This window comes from Lampetra planeri, chromosome 38 (assembly GCF_965212315.1).
Source record: "Lampetra planeri chromosome 38, kcLamPlan1.2.h2, whole genome shotgun sequence".
Classification (NCBI taxonomy): Eukaryota; Metazoa; Chordata; class Hyperoartia; order Petromyzontiformes; family Petromyzontidae; genus Lampetra; species Lampetra planeri.
The window spans coordinates 1696414-1718110 of record NC_136144.1 but is presented as its reverse complement, the minus strand read 5'-3'; the positions used below and the strand labels follow the sequence as shown (position 1 = coordinate 1718110).

At 49.4% G+C, this 21697-nt stretch overlaps 1 protein-coding gene across 1 annotated transcript; it reads right to left on the bottom strand.

The window, feature by feature from the left end:
• Positions 1-2122: 2122 nt before the first annotated feature.
• On the bottom strand, positions 2123-14905 carry LOC144731150 (dual specificity tyrosine-phosphorylation-regulated kinase 4-like). Its single transcript, XM_078612115.1, has 11 exons — positions 14900-14905; positions 14249-14351; positions 13085-13242; positions 11426-11562; positions 10272-10418; positions 7534-7672; positions 6045-6120; positions 4940-5115; positions 3381-3441; positions 2672-2772; positions 2123-2152 (listed from the first exon to the last, which is right to left on the bottom strand). Exons 1-11 carry the CDS (start codon positions 14903-14905, stop codon positions 2123-2125), a joined length of 1134 nt encoding a protein of 377 aa, XP_078468241.1.
• Positions 14906-21697: the final 6792 nt, after the last annotated feature.

Genomic DNA, 21697 nt, shown 5'->3' with positions numbered 1-21697 from the left:
GGTGAGTGTGGGTGGTGAGTGTGGGTGATGAGTGTGGTGAGTGTGGTGTGGTGAGTGTGGGTGGTGAGTGTGGGTGGTGAGTGAGGTGTGGTGAGTGTGGGTGGTGGGTGTGGGTGGTGAGTGTCGGTGGTGTGGGTGGTGAGTGTGGGTGGTGAGTGTGGGTGGTGAGTGTGGTGAGTGTGAGTGGTGAGTGTGGGTGGTGAGTGTGATGAGTGTGGATGGTGTGTGTGGGTGGTGAGTGTGGGTGGTGAGTGTGGTGAGTGTGGTGTGGTGAGTGTGGGTGGTGAGTGTGGGTGGTGAGTGAGGTGTGGTGAGTGTGGGTGGTGGGTGTGGGTGGTGAGTGTGGGTGGTGAGTGTGGGTGGTGAGTGTGGGTGGTGAGTGTGGTGAGTGTGAGTGGTGAGTGTGGGTGGTGAGTGTGGGTGGTGAGTGTGGTGAGTGTGGATGGTGTGTGTGGGTGGTGAGTGTGGGTGGTGAGTGTAGTTGGTGAGTGTGGGTGGTGAGTGTGGGTGGTGAGTGTGGGTGGGGAGTGTGGTGAGTGTGGGTGGTGAGTGTGGGTGGTGAGTGTGGGTCCACTCCGCTACTCTGCCGTGGGCCGCCCACCACAGAGCAGCAGGCGGCTGAACAGCGAGCGGAGTGAGCGGAGCGCCCTGCCCACACGCGCCAGGACCCCTCGCTCCCTCTCCCCCTCCTCCTCCTCTTCCTCCTTCTCCTCTTTATCCTCCTCCTCGTTGTCGTCATCCTCCTCCTGCGTCTCCACCACCTCCACGACCTCCGTCCTCTCTCCAAAGGTCTGGGTGACCGACGATGACGACGATGGCAATGACGACGATAGCGATGGGAGCTTCTCCTCCGGCTCCGCTCTGTGGAGAGAGAGGCAGCAGCACCACAGCAGCGCATCATCATCAACATCGTCATCGTCGTCGTCATCGCCATCGTCATCATCATCGTCATTATCATGGTCATCATTGTCGTTATCGTCGTCATCATCGTCGTCATCATCGTCATCATCATCGTCATCATCATCGTCGTCATCATCATCGTCATCATCAGACCCACAGAGACCCATAGACCCACAGAGACCCATAGACCCACAGAGACCCATAGACCCACATAGACCAGAAGCCACTTGGTCATCTCAGCTGATAGCCGAATCAAGTGGGCTGATAATCATCTTCATCGCATGGACATTCATAGCGGCAGTCAATAACTCGAAGTGCGTGACGCCGATTCTAAACATGGAGGGGAAAACCTGCAGGACCCTGAGAAGAATCCACACGGTGACCACCACGGGGACAGAAACGCAAACTGCAAATATACAGCAGCAGACATCGTCAGGGTCGGGATCGAGCCCACGACCTCCTGTGTACCTGGCGAGGTAGTTAACTTCTCATCAGGATCGAACCCACTACCTCCTGTGTACCAGGCGAGGTGGTTAACATCTCATCAGGATCGAACCCACAACCTCCTGCGTACCAGGCGAGGTAGTTAACATCTCATCAGGGTCGGGATCGAACCCACGTCCCCCTGCGTACCAGGCGAGGTAGTTAACATTTCATCAGGGTCGGGATCGAAACCACGACCTCCTGCGTACCAGGCGAGGAAGTTAACATCTCATCAGGATCGAACCCGCGACCTCCTGCATACCAGGCGAGGTAGTTAACATCTCATCAGGATCGAGCCCACGACCTCCTGCGTACCAGGCGAGGTACATAGAGAGAAGCTCACCGTGGCTCAGCAGCTGCAGAGCCTTGCACAGGAATGGTGCCGCCGCTGATGGTGGTGGTGGCCCAGATGATGGTGTCGACCCAGCTGGTGGTGGTGGCCCGGATATTGATGGTGGCCCAGTTGATGGGCCAAATGTAGATAATGATGGGAGTGGTGGTGGCGGTGGTGGGGGTGGCCTCGCTGGTGGTGGTGGTGGCCCGGGTGGTGGTGATGGCCAAGATGGTGGTGGTGGTGGCCTGGATGGTGGTGGTGGCCCGGATGGTGGTGGCCTCGCTGGCGATGGGGGTGGCCCTGCTGGTGGTGGGGGTGGCCCTGCTGGTGGTGGGGGTGGCCCTGCTTGTGGTGGCGCGGGTGGTGGTGGTGGTGGTTTGGAGCCAGCTGTGAGCCAGCGCCTGCTCAGGCGTCATCCGGAGATTCGGATCCCATCTGTTGGGAGACACACGGGGAGGGAGGGGAGGGGTGGGGGACGCACACGTGGTGAGAGGGGCATGGTAAGATGATTTAACAGGGTGGGAGGTGGGGGAAGAGTGGGGAGAGGGGGTGGATGGAGATGGTGGGAGGGAGGGAGTGGTGGTGGGTAGTGAGTGAGTGGCAGAGCTGTCAACCTGTACAGTTTATTCTGTATTTTTGTACAGGGAAATTGAGTTTTCAGGTCCGTACGGAGTGCAGCCGTTTCCATTCTGGGTAAAAATAATAATTTGTGTCGATTTGTTTGTGTTTGTCCCTTGTGATGGGACTTTGCGGGATGATCGTTGAGATTTATAAGGGGCACGGAGTGACAATGTCTGAGTTGGGTCTGTAGTAAGTTAGGGCACTGATAAGGTGTTGACAGGTATGGGGTGGTGAGTGGGATGAGTGAGTGGGGGTGAGTGGTGTGGGGATAAGTGGGGATAAGTGGGGGTGAGCGAGAGGTGAGTGTGGTTCGTACTGCAGGCAGCGGCTGACGAAGTCCACCAGCTGAGGGTGGTGGCCATGCAGCGCGCGGTGCAGGGGGAGGCTTCCTGGTAGCCGCTGCTTGGACAGGTTGTTGGGGAGGCCCTCAGAGTCTGCAGAGAGACGCACGCAGAGTCACCAACCACCACGTCGCCCACATACCTGCTCATCGACTTACCTACCCACCTACCTATTCACCTACATACCCACTCACCCACCCATCTACCCATCCACCCACTCACCAAACCACCTACATACTACCAACCAACCTACCTAACCACCCTACACACCCACCCAACCACTCACCTGCCCACTTACCCACCTACCCTCACACCAACCCACTCACCCACATACGCATTTACCCACCTACCCACTCACTCACCCACCCACCCACTCACCCACCCACTCACCCACTCACTCACCTACTTACTCACCTTCCCAACCACTCACTCACCCACCTACTCACTCACCCACCCACTCACCCACCCACTCACCTACCCACCCACCCGCTCACTCACCCACCCACCTATGCTTCCTAACGACTGCTACTGAGAGCCCAAAACACCACCCCACCCCCCACCCCCGAGATAATCAGAGCCCCCCCCAGGCCCCCCCCCCCCCCCCACAAAATAACCCTATAAGAGCCTCATTGCCACCCCCACCTAACAAAACGGAATGGGTTACGTCGCTTGCGCCAGCCTGCCCGAGCCCCTCGACTCACCAAAGAAAAGTGTCCTGTTTGGGGCGTCGTCCACCATCTTTTTCGGGGGCATGCCCAGGATCTGCGCATGGTTTTGGACCAAGACAAAAGGAGGAGGGGGGGGTTACAGCCGGTGTAGCCTCAGCGGGCCCATTGGGGCAAAATGCTGTCTGTCAGCGGTGAGCCGTGGCGGAGGCAGCGCCTGTGGAGGCCGGCACTGTGTACAAAGACAACAATCCCCGCTTCCCCGTATTATCCTCATCTCATTGCTGGGGCAAGTGCTGTTTAATCGCGAGCAGCACCTATGAAGGACGCATTGTGTATAAAGACAACAATCCCCCTCTCTCCTTATTAGCCTCATCTCATTGCTGGGGCAAGTGCTGTTAGCAGCGAGCAGCACCTATGAAGGCTGGAACGCCACACGAGTGGGTGGGTGCCCAGCGCCACGCCCGGCCACCTTTGTCTCCCCCAGTGGAAATGTTTACTACACACTGCTACACCAGGTACAGTAGAACCTCTGGTCACAAACGCTTCTGACCACGACTAAATCGAGTTCCGACCAAAAAATTAACAAAAAATTTTAATCAGGTAACGAACACATACTCGGGTGGCGATCAAACACGTCCGCGGCTGATTTCCCCTTCCACGCCATTTTTTGTGTTGAATTACACAAAGCGTAACAGTTATGTATATAACTTTTGTTATATAAAATTCCTAGTAAGATATTAATTTTGTGCAAAATTTCATTCAAGCCGTAATTTAGAGAGTGAAAGCGCTGAGTACGTAAATCGCTAACATAAGAACCCATTAATCTCTTCTCGCATCATTCATACGATGATGCGGTGAAGTAAACGTTCATACGATATTACGGTGAATGCTTCCAAAAACAATACTGTACCCAAATATTACTGTTAATTTACTTTCAATAGAAACATGAATTTCTCATGCGAATATTCTCTCTCTCAGAATCGACCGATTGATATAGCAGACGAAACAATAATCTTGTTGAACGATTCTAAACCTTGACGTGGAAATGTTAGTTTTCTCTGTTGTTCAAGGGTTTCTCAGTGTTATTCAATGTTTTTACATTTAATTTACTATTACACTGTTAATTATATGGCATAATTAACTATTTTTGTGCTTAAAAATCTTTAAAAAACAATATTTATATACAGTTCGTAGGAGTCTGGAACGGATTAATCGTATTTACATACAATCCAATGGGGAAATTAGGTTCGAGTCACGACCAAATCGGGTTGCGACCAAAGTTATGGAACGAATTATGGTCGTGACCAGAGGTTCTACTGTACTCGTTTGAGGCTTAGTCGACCTATGAGAGGCCCTGGACCAGTTCAGATATTCCTCTCTGGTGTTTGGGGCCGTGAGAGAGAATCAAACTCTATGAGTATGGGTTTCTGTGGGTCTGTATGGGCCTCTATGAGTATGGTTCTCTGTGGGTCTATATGGTCTCTATGAGTATGGGTCTCTGTGCAGACCCACAGAGACCCATAGACACCTGCCCGCCCACCCACCATACCCACCCACTATACCCACCGTACCCACCCACCCACAGCCCGTACCTCAATGCAGCAGGGCAGGTGTTCTTTGTAGGTCGGTGAATCGAAGAGCACCTTGCCGGTGGCCATTTCGGCCAAGGTACAGCCCAGGCCCCACATGTCCACAGCGCAGGTGACATCGTAGCCCAGCAGCAGCTCCGGGGCCATGTAGGGCAACGTCCCACTCACGTTTTGGGCTGCTGCACCGGAACAACAACAACGACGATGAATATGAAGTAGTCCCTCCGTCAACAGCGACGTGGGGGGAACAGATTTTTTTTTTGTCGGCTAAACGCGTAGTCGGCTTCTGCGACCGATATTTCACGGCAAAGGCGAGTTATTGGGTTGGACCGCGCACTCTGGCTGCCTGCCTGATGATGATGCTCGGCTATAAATGCTCGAATTGTCTCCAGCACACCGGTTAGTGCTGTGCAAGTGGTGAATTGGCGCGTCCTGTTTACGTGACGCTGAACCTCGCCGGCCGGCTGCGTTTACATTTGTAATAAAGGACTCTTAGGCGATGTTGGTCTCCGTCTGTCCTTTATTGGGTTCTTGTCTCGCACCCTTCGATGTCCCCGAACGGACCCGCACCTCTTCCGTCGCGTGCCCCCCCGCACGCCGTTCGAGTCCTCCGCTCTCTCTGCAGCCACACTGCTGCCCGTATGCCCCGCACACTCTGCAGCCACCCTGCTGCTCCGTGTGACTCCGCACACTCTGCAGCCACTCCGCTGCTCCGTGAGTTCCGCACACTCTGCAGCCACTCCGCTGCTCCACGTACACCGCTGGCTGACGGTGCCGTGACTCCGACCACGTGGCAATTCGTGCCACTCCTCCGCCAGTACCCCGCGTGGCTTCTCCTACCTTCACTCTCTCTCGACTCCCGATTCCCTTCTGGTTCTCGTCCTATATCCTCCTCCTCACGTGACCCTTACTCCTCCTCCTCCTCACGTGACCCTGACTCCGCCCCCACTCACCCCGACGACCAGGCTCCACCTCCCCTAATACTCCGGCCCGCGTGAGTGGTGCGGAGGCAGCGCCCACCCTTTCCTTGCTCGCATTACACATTGACGCCATCTAACCCCCCCCCCCCCCAAAAAAACACTCCACGCATGCACGCAAGGCCACTCACTTTTATGCTTCAGGTAGAAGCTGCACCCGAAGTCGGTGACCCTCACTTTGCCGGTCGCAGTGAGCAGAATGTTGTCCTGGACAAAGGGGAGAGACAGAGAAGGAATTTCACACTCTGAGGTTACGGCGAGAGTGTCCAACCAGCAGTGGGTCGATCACGCAAAGTGACGCATTGACACCCACACGGGCAGCCCCCCCCCCCCCCCCCCGACTTGCGACACGGGCGACATGCCTGAGACCCATTAAAAGTTGTATTTTACTACCAGGGTGTAAGGCCCCGCTGAACTGCTGTGTAGGTCTTTTATCGGATACGACCCGGCCATCACGTAATGACAGCAGCTCAACCAAGGGGCTGATATTATCGTAAGCATCATCATCAGTATCATCAGCATCATCATCATCAGCATCATCAGCATCATCAGCATCCTCATCATAATTGCGTGGACATGTATAGCAGCAGCCAAACACTCTAGAGACATGTTTCAACAGGCCCATAGAGACCCATACTCATAGAGACCCATACTCATAGAGACCCATATTCAGAGAGACCCATACAGACCCACAGAAACCCATACTCGTAGAGACCCACACAGACATAGAGACCCATACTCAGAGACCCATACTCATAGAGACCCACAAAGACCAACAGAGACCCATACTCATAGAGACCCACACAGACTTCGAGAGACCCATACTCATAGAGACCCACACAGACTTCGAGAGACCCATACTCATAGAGACCCACACAGACTTCGAGAGACCCATACTCATAGAGACCCACACAGACTTCGAGAGACCCATACTCATAGAGACCCACACAAACATAGAGACACAGACTAAAACTAAGCTATGTTTTACTTTACTAGGTGTAAGGCCCCACTCTGAGCTACTGTGCAGCTGTTTTGTCGGAAGCTCCCTGGCCATCACAAACGATAGCTCAACGACGTGGGCTGATATCATCATCACGTGGAAAGGTTACAGCAGCGGTCAAATACTCTAAACGCGTGGTCATGTTGATTCTGAACGTAGAGGGAAAAACCGGAGGACCTGGAGGAAAATCCACGTGACCACCACGGGGAGCGAGAGAGACGCAGACTCCAAATATACAGCAGGCGTCAGGGTCGGGATCGAACCCACGACCCCCTGTATACCAGGTGAGGTAGTTAACATCTCCTAGCCACAGCTGCCTACCGTCAACCTGCTACCTCCATCTGGAAGGAGGAGGTGGCAGAGTCACAGTTGATGGACGGAGCCAGCGCATCGACCCCGCGATCAACGGTGGCCGGCCTGCCTCTGCGGTACGAGTGTCCACCTCGTACCGGATCGTCTTCGCCGGAGGGTCCGTGACCCCACCACCACTACCACCACCTCCCTTTCGATGGACGGAGCCAGCGCATCAACCCCGCGATCAACCGTGGCCAGCCTGCCTCCGCGCCAGCTAACCGAGCGCCCCGATGAGAGGGCGTGACCACCGCGCCCGCTCCGCTCACCGGCTTGATGTCTGCGTGGACGATGCCCCGCCCCTTGGCGTACAACAGGAAGTCGAGGACGGTCCTGGTGTGCTCCCTCAACCGCCTTACGTAGATTCGCCCGATGCTCCCTTTGCTCATGACATCGTAGAGGCTCTTCCTGGCACGACAACGACGACGACGTTAAAATCACTTTCCCGTTCCAATGACGTCCGCTCAGCGACCCACAACCCGGACCCCAAACCGACTTGTGCCACTTGGTTAGTTTTGGGGGGGGGGGGGGGGTCATGAAACGCCTCGTCGCTCCGCGGTATTAATCCGCGGCCTCGCCGCGCCGCACTAGCGCCAAGGGAACTGAATATTTTGTGATAATAACTTCATTATGATTTTATTATAATTTCATCATGATTATGTTATTCCATTTTATTATTTCATTACTATAATTGTATTACTATAATATCACAATTTAATAATAAATGTATTCTATTTATTATTCTTTTATTATCAATATTTCTTAATACAAAATTGCATTATAATTTTAATTAGCAATATATTCGTATTATTCCGTCATTTGATTGACATATTATTTCATTTTATTATGTTTTATTTTTATTATTGTATTATCCCTTCTACGTGACTTTACCGAAAGAACCAAGAAGATGACATATTATTGTTAATTATAATTTCTTCATTATTATTCACCTATTAATATCGTATTATTTTATAAAATAGCTTATTAATATAGATTTTACTAGCAGGTGTACCCGTTCTTCGCACGGAAATTAAAATTAAAGTTTAGTCCATCACAGATGTGATGTCACCGCTCACTGCCGTGCAATAGATTATATCCATTATTCCCCCCCCAAAATACACAAGTTTATTTTTATACGTTTTACATTGTGTACAGTACGGAAGCTACCAACATGCCAAATTTAAAGTTTGTAGCATGTTGGGAAGTATGCTAAACATTTCGAACAGACACACATATCCACACATTTCCCTTTTTTATATAAAAATTTCACTGGAAAAGCCGAAAAAAAATTCATGCTTGCAAGAAAGAAAACATCTGAAACAAATCAATTTCACTAAATCGGATGTTTTTCACTGAAGGAAATTCAACCTTGACCCACTTCTACGGAAGGTCGATTTAGACAACTCGGGAAGGGAATGACGTGGCGAGCTGAAAATCGTCGCTTTCACTTCGAAATCCCAGGCAGCGTCAGCCGTGCAAATTTCATGACGTCAGAGCTCAGCGTTCGAGAGTTTTTGCTGCTTCACAAAAACAGATGTATCTTCTGCTTTGTATTGAAGAGCGAGCTGATATTAGAACATCGAGACAGCCGTGCCGCGCATTTGTGCGGTATACACGGCCTACGCGGTGGGTTGGGGATGCGTGACGTCAGCAGGCACACTGCGTGACGCTGCCGCATGCGGGTGACATCACAGATGTGACGTCACCGCTCACTTGCCGTACAATATATTGCATGCATTCTTGCGCCCCCCCAAAACACAAAAGTAAATGTTTAGACGTTTTCCATTGTGTACAGTCTGGAAGCTACCCACGTGCCAAATTTCAAGTTTGTTGCATGTTGGGAAGTATGCTAAACATTTCAAACAGACACACATATCCACAAAATTTCCAATTTATTTCTATGTAGATTCTCATGAAAAAAGATTAATGTGTAGTTTATGGGGAGCATTTCCGTGAGTCGCGTCTTCCGCAACCTGGGGGACTTCCTGCATCTGATTTGTCGCCACGGTGTTCTGCGATTGTCGATAACGCAGCGGTTCGCTGTGCTGAGCTGCTTGACCCACGAGGGCCACGTGGGCGCGTGCTGCTCGACTTCCCAGAGCTTTGGAGACTCGGTTGCCAAACAAATTGCGATTGTAAAATTGTCAGATTAATTATTGCATGAATTAATTATCAAAATAGTAATTAAATAAGTTACGTATTCGATTAAATTAATTGATTTAAAGAGGCGAGACATCTTTTGATGAATTGTTAACTTTCTTTAAACTCATTAAATAAACTGCAAAAAGAAGTTTATTATGAATGGTATTTTTAAAAAAGCTATTGGAGAACAAATTAGAAAATTAATCCCTCCCCCCACTTTGCGCAAGAGCACAGAAGCCTGATCACCACATCTGTGCCTCTATATAAGGAACGAAACAGGTGGAATTCTCCACAAAATGTGGCTGTCGCCTGATGAATCCAGTTGTAATTACTGGCGAAACATCATACTCAGAGATTGTAAATGTTGTGGCTTGGCTCTCCAAAACACCGTTGTGCTGTACCATTATACTACACTATGCACTACTATACACTACTATATACTACACTATACACTACTATACACTACTATACACTACACTTTCTACTACACTATACACTACTATACTCTACACTTTCTGCTACACTATACACTCACTACTACACTTTACACGACACTACACAATAGTGCTGTACTAGTAACGAATTGTCAAGTTCTGTTTGCATGACAACCCTTACTAGTTGGCTATGTTGGGTGGTGGCGGGTTTAACGACACAACATTTATATATTTACTTGATCTAACCCAAAAATACCTTTATTATAGATGATATTGGTCGCGAAAGCCTTGCATGTGAAACTCAATAAATAAATGTGATAAATCTAGTTGCTTGATCAAATATTAAATACATATTTATTCCGAAATAAATCAACTATCGAGCGGAGCAATGGACACGCACACGCACGTGGGTGGGTGGGAGGTTCGCGTACTTCAAGAGCTCGACGACGAGGCAATTATGTCCGCGGAATTGGAACGTGTCCAGGACCCGGATGACTCCGTAGCGCTCATCGCTGGCCTTGCCCTGCAGCTCCTTGGCCACCTCCAGCTCCGTCCTCTGGCGGGCCGCTGTCGAGGAGCTGCGCAGCGGGAAGGGGAAGGCCACGAAATCAACGGTGACTCCGTGGGTGACTCTATGGGTGTCTCTGTGGGTGTCTCTGTGGGGGTCTCTATGGGTGTCTCTGTGGGTGTCTCTGTGGGTGACTCTGTGGGGGTCTCTGTGGGTGTCTCTGTGGGGGTCTTTGTGGGTGACTCTGTAGATATCTGTGGGTCGGGGTGTTTCTGTGGGCCTCTGTGGGTCCCTAAGGGTATGGGTGTCTCTGTGGGTCTCTCAGGGTCTCTAAGGATTTGGGTGTCTCTGTGGGTGTCTCTGTGGGTCTCTAAGTGTCTGGGTGTCTCTGTGGGTGTCTCTGTAGGTATCTAAGGGTCTGGGTGTCTCTGTGGGTTACTCTGCGAGTCTCTGTGGGTCTCTATGGGTCTGGGTGTTTCTGTGGGCCTCTGTGGTTCTCTAATGGTCTGGGTGTCTCTGTGGGTCTCTAAGGGTCTCTATTAGTCTGGGTGTCTCTTGGATCTCTAAGGGTCTGGGTGTCTCTGTGGGTCTCTAAGGGTCTGGGTGTCTCTGTGGGTGTCTCTGTGGGTCTCTAAGGGTCTGAGTGTCTCTGTGGGTGTCTCTGTGGGTTACTCTGCGGGTCTCTGTGGGTCTATATGGGTATTTTAGTTCATAGTTAGCAATAGTTGTACAGCAGTTATTATTTTGTTAGTTAACTTTAGTTCATAGCAGTAGTCTTACGGCGCATTATTATTTAGTGAGTTCATAGTTAGCAGCAGTTTTACGGCAGTTAGTGCTTCTTTTTAGTTAATTCATAGTTAGCAGTAAGTTTTATGGCAGTTAGTATTCTGTTACTTTATAGTTAGCAGCAGTTTTATGGCAGTAAGATTTTGTTAGTTTATTGTTAGCAGCAGTTTTACGGCAGTTAGTATTTTGTCAGCGAGTCCATAGTTAGTGGCAGTTTCACGGCGGTGCCTACAATCATTTGATGATTATTTTTCGAGAGCGCGGGCCACCGCGGAAGGCCCTCTGACTCACCTCCAGGGCAGCGACAGCATCTTGACGGCCACGAGCATTTTGGTTTTGTGGTCGAGGCACTGCAGCACCAGGCCCTGGCCTCCCTTGCCGATCATCTTCTGCACCTCATAGCGGTAGTGGAGCTGTTCCTTGCGAACCTAGGAGGCGGAGGAAGAGGCGGAGGCCGGTAGTCAGAGTCGTCGCAATCAGAGCGTCGGTGGTTGCAGCAGTAGTCGGGGCTTCCACGACCGCCATTATCAGCTACGGAGGTTACTTTTTGCTTGGGTGTTAGATCGCGGAAATGTATAAATGTTTGGTTAAACTGCCGAATGCTTGACTTAAAGCTTTCGTGACTGCAGGAATTTGTATTCTTGGATCTTTCGGTAAAGTCCCGTGTGATAGGCTCAAAGAAAAATAAATAAAAAACAGACAACTACGACGTTCGATCGCAATGCAAGCGGTCAACTTCCTGTTATTTTTATTATTTTATTTGAACCTATCTACGTGACTTTACCGAAAGACCCAAGAATACCGAATGTCGTTAAAACTTGGAGGGGTTGTTCGCCTTTTTGCGTTTATCCATCTAACACTTTGTAGTGAGACACTGGTGGCGACAAACTGGTGGCGAGACACAGGTTGTGAGACACTGGTAGTGAGACACTGGTGGTGAGACACAGGTTGTGAGACACTGGGTAGTGAGACACTGGTAGTGAGACACTGGGTAGTGAGACACTGGTGGTGAGACACTGGGTAGTGAGACACAGGTTGTGAGACACTAGTAGTGAGACACTGGGTGGTGACACACTGGGTAGTGAGACACTGGGTAGTGAGACGCTGGTAGTGAGACTAGGCCCTAAAGAAGGATGCTCTCTCCGGTGTAGACCAATCAGTTTCAAAGGCAATGCCATACATTATCAGAGCATGTTTTTGTCTGCATGTTCACCACAAGTATGTGTTTTATGTCCAGAAAGGCTACAGGCTATTGCTACGCTGTTAAAGGCCTCACCACTGAGCTGCACTTGTTTCTCAAGAGCGACCTAGCCATCACAAATCATTGCTCAACGAAGTGGGGCCTCATCATTACCACCGTGTGGAAATGTACAGCAGAAGCTGCCAATTGCTCTTAATGTGTGTTGACGCTGTTTCTAAATGTGGAAAGAGAAAAAACGGAGGACCCGGAGAAAAATCCACGCAACCACGGGGAGAGAGATAGAGACGCAAACTCCAAATATACAGCAGGCGTCAGGGTCGATATCGAACCCACGACCTCCTGTATTCCAGGTGAAGGAGTTAACATCTCCTGGCCACCACGGCCGACGTCGTGAGTGGATTAGCCAAAGTTTACTACATACGGTGCGAAATAATTTGAACACTTTCACGGAGACCCAGAGACACCCAGACCAATAAAGACCCAAACAGATCCTTAGACACCCACAGAGACCCCCAGAAGCCCGTAACACAAAACCCTAACTGACTGTCTGTGTCTGGTGGTGGTGGCAGGTTTAACGATTACACATTTATACTCATGCCTTCTAACCCAGCAAAAAACCTCTGTGGGTGTTTAATGGTGTCTCTTTGGGTGCCTCTGTTGGTCTCAATGGGAGTGGGTCTCTATGGGTGTCTTTGTGGGTCTCTGTGGGTGTCTCTTTGAGTCTCCATGGGTGTCTCTGTGAGCCTCACAGGGATGTAGTTGTTGGTATCGTCGTCGTAGCTGTCGTTGTTGTTGCCGCCCCGGGGTTTGCCGACCTTGTCCACAGTGAAGAACCATACTTGTTTCATGGCCTCCAGCTCCAGCTTTTGGCGATGACTTAGCTGAGGCTCAAAGAGATCCAGGATCGCTGCACACGTGACAACAACAACGACATCTTAGACTTTTAACTATTTCTGTTTTGTTTACATGCCAAGTAAGGCCCCCGCTAGAGCTACATCGTCATCGACGTAATCATCATCACATGGAGACTCATCACTCCACTCAGACCCACAGAAACCCATACTGGTATCGAACCATAGAGACCCACAGAGATCCATAAACCCACAGAGATCCATGCTCATATCGAACCATAACGACCCATAGAGACCCATACTAAAACTAAACTATATATTTTTATTTTGGCAGGTATGGCCCCACTAAAGTGGCTGTGATCTTCATCACGTGGAAATATATAGCGGCAGCCAAATACTGTATACCCATGTAACATGGCTGCCATGACATCCCTCGTGCAACATGGCCACCATGACAACCCCCATGCAATATGGCTTCCATGACATCCCCCATGCAACATGGACATCAGAACATCCCTCATTCAACATGGCCGTAATAAAGTCCCCCATGTAACATGGCTGCAGTGACTTCCCCCATGCAACATGGCCGCAATCAAGTCCCCCTTGCAACATGGCCAGAGTGACATCCCTCATGCAATATGGGTGCCGTGACATCCCCCATGCAACATGGTCACCATGACAACCCCCATGCAACATGGCCACCATTACAACCCCCATGCAACATGGCCGCTGTGATATCCCCAATGCAGCATGACCATCATGACATCCCTCATTAAACATGGCCGCCCTAAAGACCCCCATGCATCATGGCCGCCGTGAAATCCCGCATGTAACATGGCCATAGTGACGTCTCCCATGCAGCATGGCCGTAGTGATGTACCCCATGCAACATAGCTGCCGTGACATCCCCCATGCAAAATGGCCACAATGAAGTCTCCCATGGAACAGGACTGCCATAAAGTCCCCTAAGCAACATGGCCACCGTGAAGTCCTCCATGAAAAATGGCGGTAGTGACTTGCCCCCATTCACCGTGGCCATTTTTGCTCACTGCTGTTCCTCACCTCGAGGCGATTTACTGCGGATAGGGCCGGTGCCGGCTGCGGACAACGCGCTCCACGTGTTGCCAGAGACTGCCTCCCTCCTTCTTGCTCCAGCTTGGCTCGTCTACATGCACATACACACATAAAAACAATATTGGAGTAGGCTCCTCTACACACAAACTTCAAATAAACAGTAGACATCACGGTTGGGGTCGAACCCACGACCTCCTGGAAACCAAGTGAGGTTGTTAATATCTTGCCATTGTGGTGCCACAGAGTAGTGTACAGGCATCACAAACACTCACTACATCTCGCGGAGGATCGTTCCGCGGTTCGGTTCGCAAGTGCGAGTTGTAAGTCGATGTTAAACAAATATATATTTCATGGAAGCTCGTTCGTAGTGTGGGTGGTGTTTGTAAGTGTGGGTGGTGTTCGTAAGTGAGGGTGTTGTTCGTAAGTGAAGGTGTTGTTCGAAAGTATGGGTGGTGTTCATAAGTGCTATTGGTGTTCGTAAGTGCTGGTAGTGTTAGTAAGTGCTGGTAGTGTTAGTAAGTGCTGGTGGTGTTCGTAAGTGAGGATGGTGTTCGTAAGTGTGGGTGGTGTTCGTAAGTGTGGGTGGTGTTGATGAGTGCTGGTGGTGTTCGTAAGTCGAGCGTAGGGGCCCATGCGTACCTCCATGGTGTTGATACTCAGAGTGGCTTCTCTCAAGCAGCAGTCCCCAAGGTCTTTGTGTGGAAAGCTGTGGGTGGGTGGGGGGTGTAGATGTTGTAGAGAGTCACATCACGGACTCACGTCCTCACCACTTTCCCACATCCCCCAACCAGGAACTCACCATTCTAACCACGAACCCCCATCCTCACCACAAACTCACAACACGGACTCACATCCTCACCACGAACTCACAACACGGACTCACATCCTCACCACAAACTCACATGGACTCACATCCGCACCATGGACCCAACCTCACCAATAACCCACAACACGGACCTACACACTCATTACGAACCCACAACACGGACCCACACACTCACCACGAACCCACATCACGGACCCACACACTCACCACGAACCCACAACACGGACCCACACACTCACCACGAACCCACAACACGGACCCACACACTCACCACGGACCCACACACTCACCACGAACCCACACACTCACCACAAACCCACATCACGGACCCACACACTCAACCACGGACCCACACACTCACCACGAACCCCCAACATGGACCCACACACTCACCACGGACCCACACATTCACCACGGACCCACACACTCACCACGAACCCACATCCTCACCACGGACCCACACACTCACCACGAACCCACAACACGGACCCACACATTTACCACAAACTCACAACACGGACTCACATCCTCACCACAAACTCACATGGACTCACATCCGCACCACGGACCCAACCTCACCAATAACCCACAACACGGACCTACACACTCACCACGAACCCACAACACGGACCCACACACTCACCACGAACCCACATCACGGACCCACACACTCACCACGAACCCACAACACGGACCCACACACTCACCATGAACCCACAACACGGACCCACACACTCACCACGGACCCACACACTCACCATGAACCCCCAACATGGACCCACACACTCACCACGAACACACACACTTACCACGAACCCACATCACGGACCCACACTCAACCACGGACCCACACACTCACCACGAACCCCCAACATGGACCCACACACTCACCACGGACCCACACACTCACCACGAACCCACATCCTCACCACGGACCCACAGACTCACCACGAACCTACAACACGGACCCACACACTCACCACGAACCCACAACATGGACCCACACAATCACCACGCACCCACATCCTCACCACGGACCCACACACTCACCACGAACCCACAACACGGACCCACACATTTATCACGAACTCACAACACGGACTCACATCCTCACCACGAACTCACAACACGGACTCACATCCTCACCACAAACTCACATGGCCTCACATCCTCACCACGGACCCAATCTCGCCAATAACCCACAACACGGACCCACACACTCATCACGAACCCACAACATAGACCCACACACCACGAACCCACAACACGGACCCACACACTCACCATGAACCCACAACACGGACCCACACATTTATCACGAACTCACAACACGGACTCACATCCTCACCACGAACTCACAACACGGTCTCACATCCTCACCACAAACTCACATGGCCTCACATCCTCACCACGGACCCAATCTCGCCAATAACCCACAACACGGACCCACACACTCATCACGAACCCACAACATAGACCCACACACCACGAACCCACAACACGGACCCACACACTCACCATGAACCCACAAAACTCACCTCGTCTAAAGTTTCGCTCGGATGGCTTCAGCAGAAGTTGTTCGAAAGGCGACGATGATGAAGCTGAAGCAGCTGAAGTTTAAGAAGCTGCCGTCTCCTTCACGTCCGTCTCGAACTCTGAGAAAGCACGTGGTGATTGCGACGTCACCGGTGATGTCACAGCGCGAGGGACGTGACCACGCCCCCTTTAGCCACGCCCTCCGAGTGACGTGCCAGTGCGCGACCACGCCTCCGGCAGCCGCCCCCGCCCCTCCTCTTTGGGCGACCTCCACCCCCAGCTTCTACTTCCGCTTCCGGTCGGGGCGAATGGCGGCGATGGCGGGAAAAATCTGAACCCTGTCTGGGCCTCCTCGTGGTCGACTCAGCCTGAAGATGCCGAAACGGGGCTCTGTGTGAGGTGAGTCTGTGGGTCTCTGTGTGATGAGTCTTTGGGTCTCTGTGTGGTGAGTCTGTGGAACTCTGTATGGTGAGTCTGTGGCTCTCTGTGTGGTCATCGTGTGGACATTCTGATTCCCACCATAGGAATGAGGAATTTCCACCACCGGCTAGGGACCACGAACGGAGATGAGCAGAGTTCAGTGAGGCTTTGAAAGTGGAGAAACGGTGACTTTGAAGTCTAAGTTTGGCATAGCTGCCGTCTTTACTGTCGCCTTTACTGTTGCCTGCTTAACTCTTATTGCTGAGATGAAGAGTGGGGAAATCAGCTCGTGGTTTTTAAAACAATTGTGCCTATACAATTATTCCATTCATATCATACGTGCCTTTCTCTACTCGTGCATATGGGTTTTTAGAATAACACCACGGGTGAATACTTTTGACACGAATGCTGTTGCATGAGTTTACTACGAAACATAAATGAGGAATGATATTAAGCAGACCGAATTTATTATCATTCTTACAGTTTCTATTATTTACTCAAGTGAAAACAATTCAACATACAAAATGGTAAGCATAAACTATCAAAGCAATGCATCTATCTCATATACAGTATGTGCTTCAATAGATGTGAGCTCATTGAAATGCCATGTATTTTTTCCGAAGAATTTGGAAAAATTTAATCTGTAACACTGATATAACAAGTCACGCAAAACATAAAATAGATTACTGTTGATATCCATCACACACTGTTGCTGTAACAAGTCATAGTTTCATTGCAACTCACGGCCACTGGAAAATTAACCAATCTGAATTGCCATGTATGCACTTTTTTTAACCGCAATTCGTAGACAATCGTTCCTTCCTTTGTCTCTACAACAAACATCTCTTTAGTACCGGCGCTCATAGTGGCAAGTCGTATACAAATTCATACATTTGTTAACATTATTCCCCCTTGGAATGTGTGCACGACCATCATGCACAGTTTTAACAACACGGTTGCCAAAGACTGGCGACACGCATTGTTGTTTTCAGAGATCTAGAAGCCAGCTGCTTTGATGTTTATGAGTTTAACATTTTACGTTGTGGCAATGAGAACCACTGTCACATCTGATGGCTGTTCCAACGTGGTTCCCGTACAAAACGTGTGCTCGGCGTTTACATCATTCTGCACACAGCGGTGTGCATGACGAGAAACTTCATTTGTCTAGACGCGAGTCATCCTGTCAATCACAGCAGTATTTTGTTGTACATAGGGCTCGTCCTAAACAGGAGGGACGTGTGAACGATGGTATCGATAATCGAATATGTATAAACTTTGACCTAGGTAACAAAATGCGACTGAAAATGTTCATGGACAATCAGTATGTTCTAAACTGTCTTCTCATTCCGATATTTTTTTATTCAGTTGCAAGTTTGGAAGAAAAAAAAAGATTTAACGTGAAGAAAAATCTGATTGCCGTGTTGGGTAGTGTTTGCGAAGTCTTGAGGTCTGGTTGGGGGGGGGGGCATACTAAAATAATTGTCCAATTCACTGCTGATTGAAGGCTTCCCCAGAACATGTTTGTCATGGTTGTTGTTTGACTAGGCCCTCACTACACTGGTTATTGCAGGTTGATGAAGGGGAGCCAAGGTTGTCTCAAGTGTCGCCGCATCTCGAATGTTAAACCTCGGGCCGGGTATCAAACGTCTTCCGTCACATGGGCTATGAAGAGCAACTCTTCGAGGTCCAGTTGTACGTGAATGCACTGCGCCACCATTCCACTTTATTGTAAATCGGAAAATTTCCAGAGACAAACACTGGTATCGCTGTAATACTCCACTCGGAGTGTGCGATTATTGCAAAATATACGACTGTTGTGTTGTGGAATAATGAATCGGTGGTTGTCCTGTAGAAAGTCTCTATGGAATTACCACTAATGGAGATGGGTGACGCCCCAGTGCTCGCATGAACATGGGGACATTTTCTTAGCTTGATTGTCGTATAATAGCCGTGAAATAATTACGAAACTTTTTTGTTATTTACCAGGGAAGGCCCACTAAGCTATAAAGCTCTTTTTTAGAAGAGATCTGGCCACGAATGATAGCAAAAACGAAGTGACTTATCGCTTGGAAATGTATCGCAGCCAAATACTCCGAACGCATGTTTATATTCTAAATGTGGAGGGAAAAACCGGGGGATCCAGAGAAAAATCCATGCGACCATGGGGAGAACATGCAAACTCCAAATATGCTGATGTCAGGGTCGAGATCGAATCCACGACTTCCTGTATACCAGGCGAGGTAGTTAATATTTCGCTACCGTGGTAACTGTAATACAAGGTAAAGGTACAGCCCCTGCAATTGCTTATTTGTGCCACTGCTGGTGAAAGGGCCTCTGCTAGAAATAACTCTAGAGTGCTATTCTAGAGGGTATTTTTTGGTGAACTCTTCCAAGCTTGCAAGACGCCTTGGAATAGGTGGGAGTAATCTTCTTGGTTTTTTCGGTAAAGTCACGTAGAATGGAAATAATAAAAATAAACATAATAAAATAATTCTCACGACGTTTCGGCCACAACGCAGGCAGCCGTCCTCAGGTGAAGAACAGGTCTGTCGAGAAGACAGAGTCTGAATGAAACACACCAGGCTTGGAGCGTTTATTTAAGTTGGGTTGGAGGGGGAAGAGCGCCTTGACAAAATAATTTGCATATCAAGAGGAATTTAGCATATTTATGGGAAATGCAGATATGGGATTAGTACTACTTGTAAAATGCGTAGGAGGTGGGCGGGGGGTTTAAAGTCATATCATGCCCGTGCATTATGCAGGATTAGCAGCATCAAAGGGAGGGGATGGGGTAGCATTAACAAAGGGAAGGAATGTTAATAGTATGTAGCTGCAGTAACTAAACCACCACGTAAACAACTAAAGTATAAACTACATAGTATCATCAGTATACTAAATATACTCTCCAATAAGCTGAGCTACTAACAGTAAGTAATACATTACAATTCTATGTCGCAAAAAATATAATATGCTTCCAGCTAAACTTTATTCTCTTACATCACACGGGCTTACCCTGTACTATATACTGCCATAGACAAACCCAACATTAAATTAAATACTGTATTACTATACACCACCCAATACCTTATACATTGTAATATTACACTATGTATTATTCTACCCACCCTACTGCTGTATATTCACTGTACAATTACGATACTATATATTACTTTATACATTGTATTAAACATTACAATGTTATACTATTTATTATTATACAATCCGCTATACACTATACCAGGGGTCGGCAACCAAAATAACAAGAAGAGCCATTTCTTTCCAATTCGGTACAAAATTCAGTATTTCAAGAGCCGCAATACATCTGAGTACATACTGTACATACGTACATATCGTCAAGAAGCAGCCCGTAAAGAGCCGCATGCGGCTCCGGAGCCGTAGGTTGCCGACCCCTGCACTATTACATTGCCCGTCGCGTGAAAGATACTAAGAGGAAGCAACGAAATATGTCAATGGGAGAGTGGTGGTTGGAGACTTGCAGCGGAGCAAAGAATCCATTCCTTGCGGAGAATACAAGATATATAGTCAATGCCAGTGAGTGGACTGCGGTCTGAAAGTCACCGTAAACGTGAACACAATCAGTTAAGATCCGAAATGGTTTATTACGTCCTTCCAATGATTGCTGAGCCAGAATCCATCTTCTTGGTTCAAATTGTCTCTTGTCTTTGTATATGTGGATCGCCTCATGAACGAATCTCTCATGGTAGCCAGATGGCTTGCAGATAACCTCTGTCTTGGAGAAGTCAATATCATGTGAGCCCACTGAATTGTAACAGTGATCTGCCACGGCTGAGGTGTTTGTCCTACCGTGTTTCAAGTCTGCTTTATGTTCACGGATGCGGTCCGAGACATGTCGTTTGGTTTCTCCAATGTAACTGCTACCACAGAGGCAACTTAGTTTGTAGACGCCAGGGTACTGTATGTCTGGAACCACATCTTTTACAGACGGGACCAGATCACGGATTTTATGTACTGTGTTGAATCGGACCTGGATCTTGTGTTTTATCAGGATTTTGGAGATCTTTTTGACCCCAGCAATGTAGGGTAAGGTGATGGTTTTGAAAGGCTCCTCAACAGGATCCGTCTTGATGGTTGGAGTGATGGCTTTGCTGATTGTGTAGTCGGAGTAACCATTAGCCTTAATAGCTTGACGTACGTGTTTGAGTTCACTGGCAATGTGTTCCTGGTCGGAGATGCATTGGGCTCTATGGTATAGAGTCTTGATGAGTGAATTCTGGGATGGATGGTGGTGGGAATCCGGTTTTAGGTAAGCATCTGTATGGGTGGCTTTCCTGTAGACAGAGTGGCTCATTGAACCATCAGGTCTCCTTTTAATTAGGACATCCAAGAAGGGTAGCTTGCCATCTTTTTCGACTTCCATGGTGAATCTGATGGCTGGGTGTATGGAAGGTCGGGCGTAGAGTGGCAGTCTGGATGGCATCAGTCTCAAATTTCTCCATGAAAACGTTGGCTTCAATCGGAGATAGGAGGGAGCCCATTGGGGTGCCCTCAGTTTGTTTGTAGAAAGTTCCATTCCAGGTGAAGTATGTATTGGTTAAGCAGTGTCTCACCAGGGGGGGTACCCCAGTATTCAGTCCTTGATGAACCAAGTCTTCAATGACTGTGATGGTGTCAGG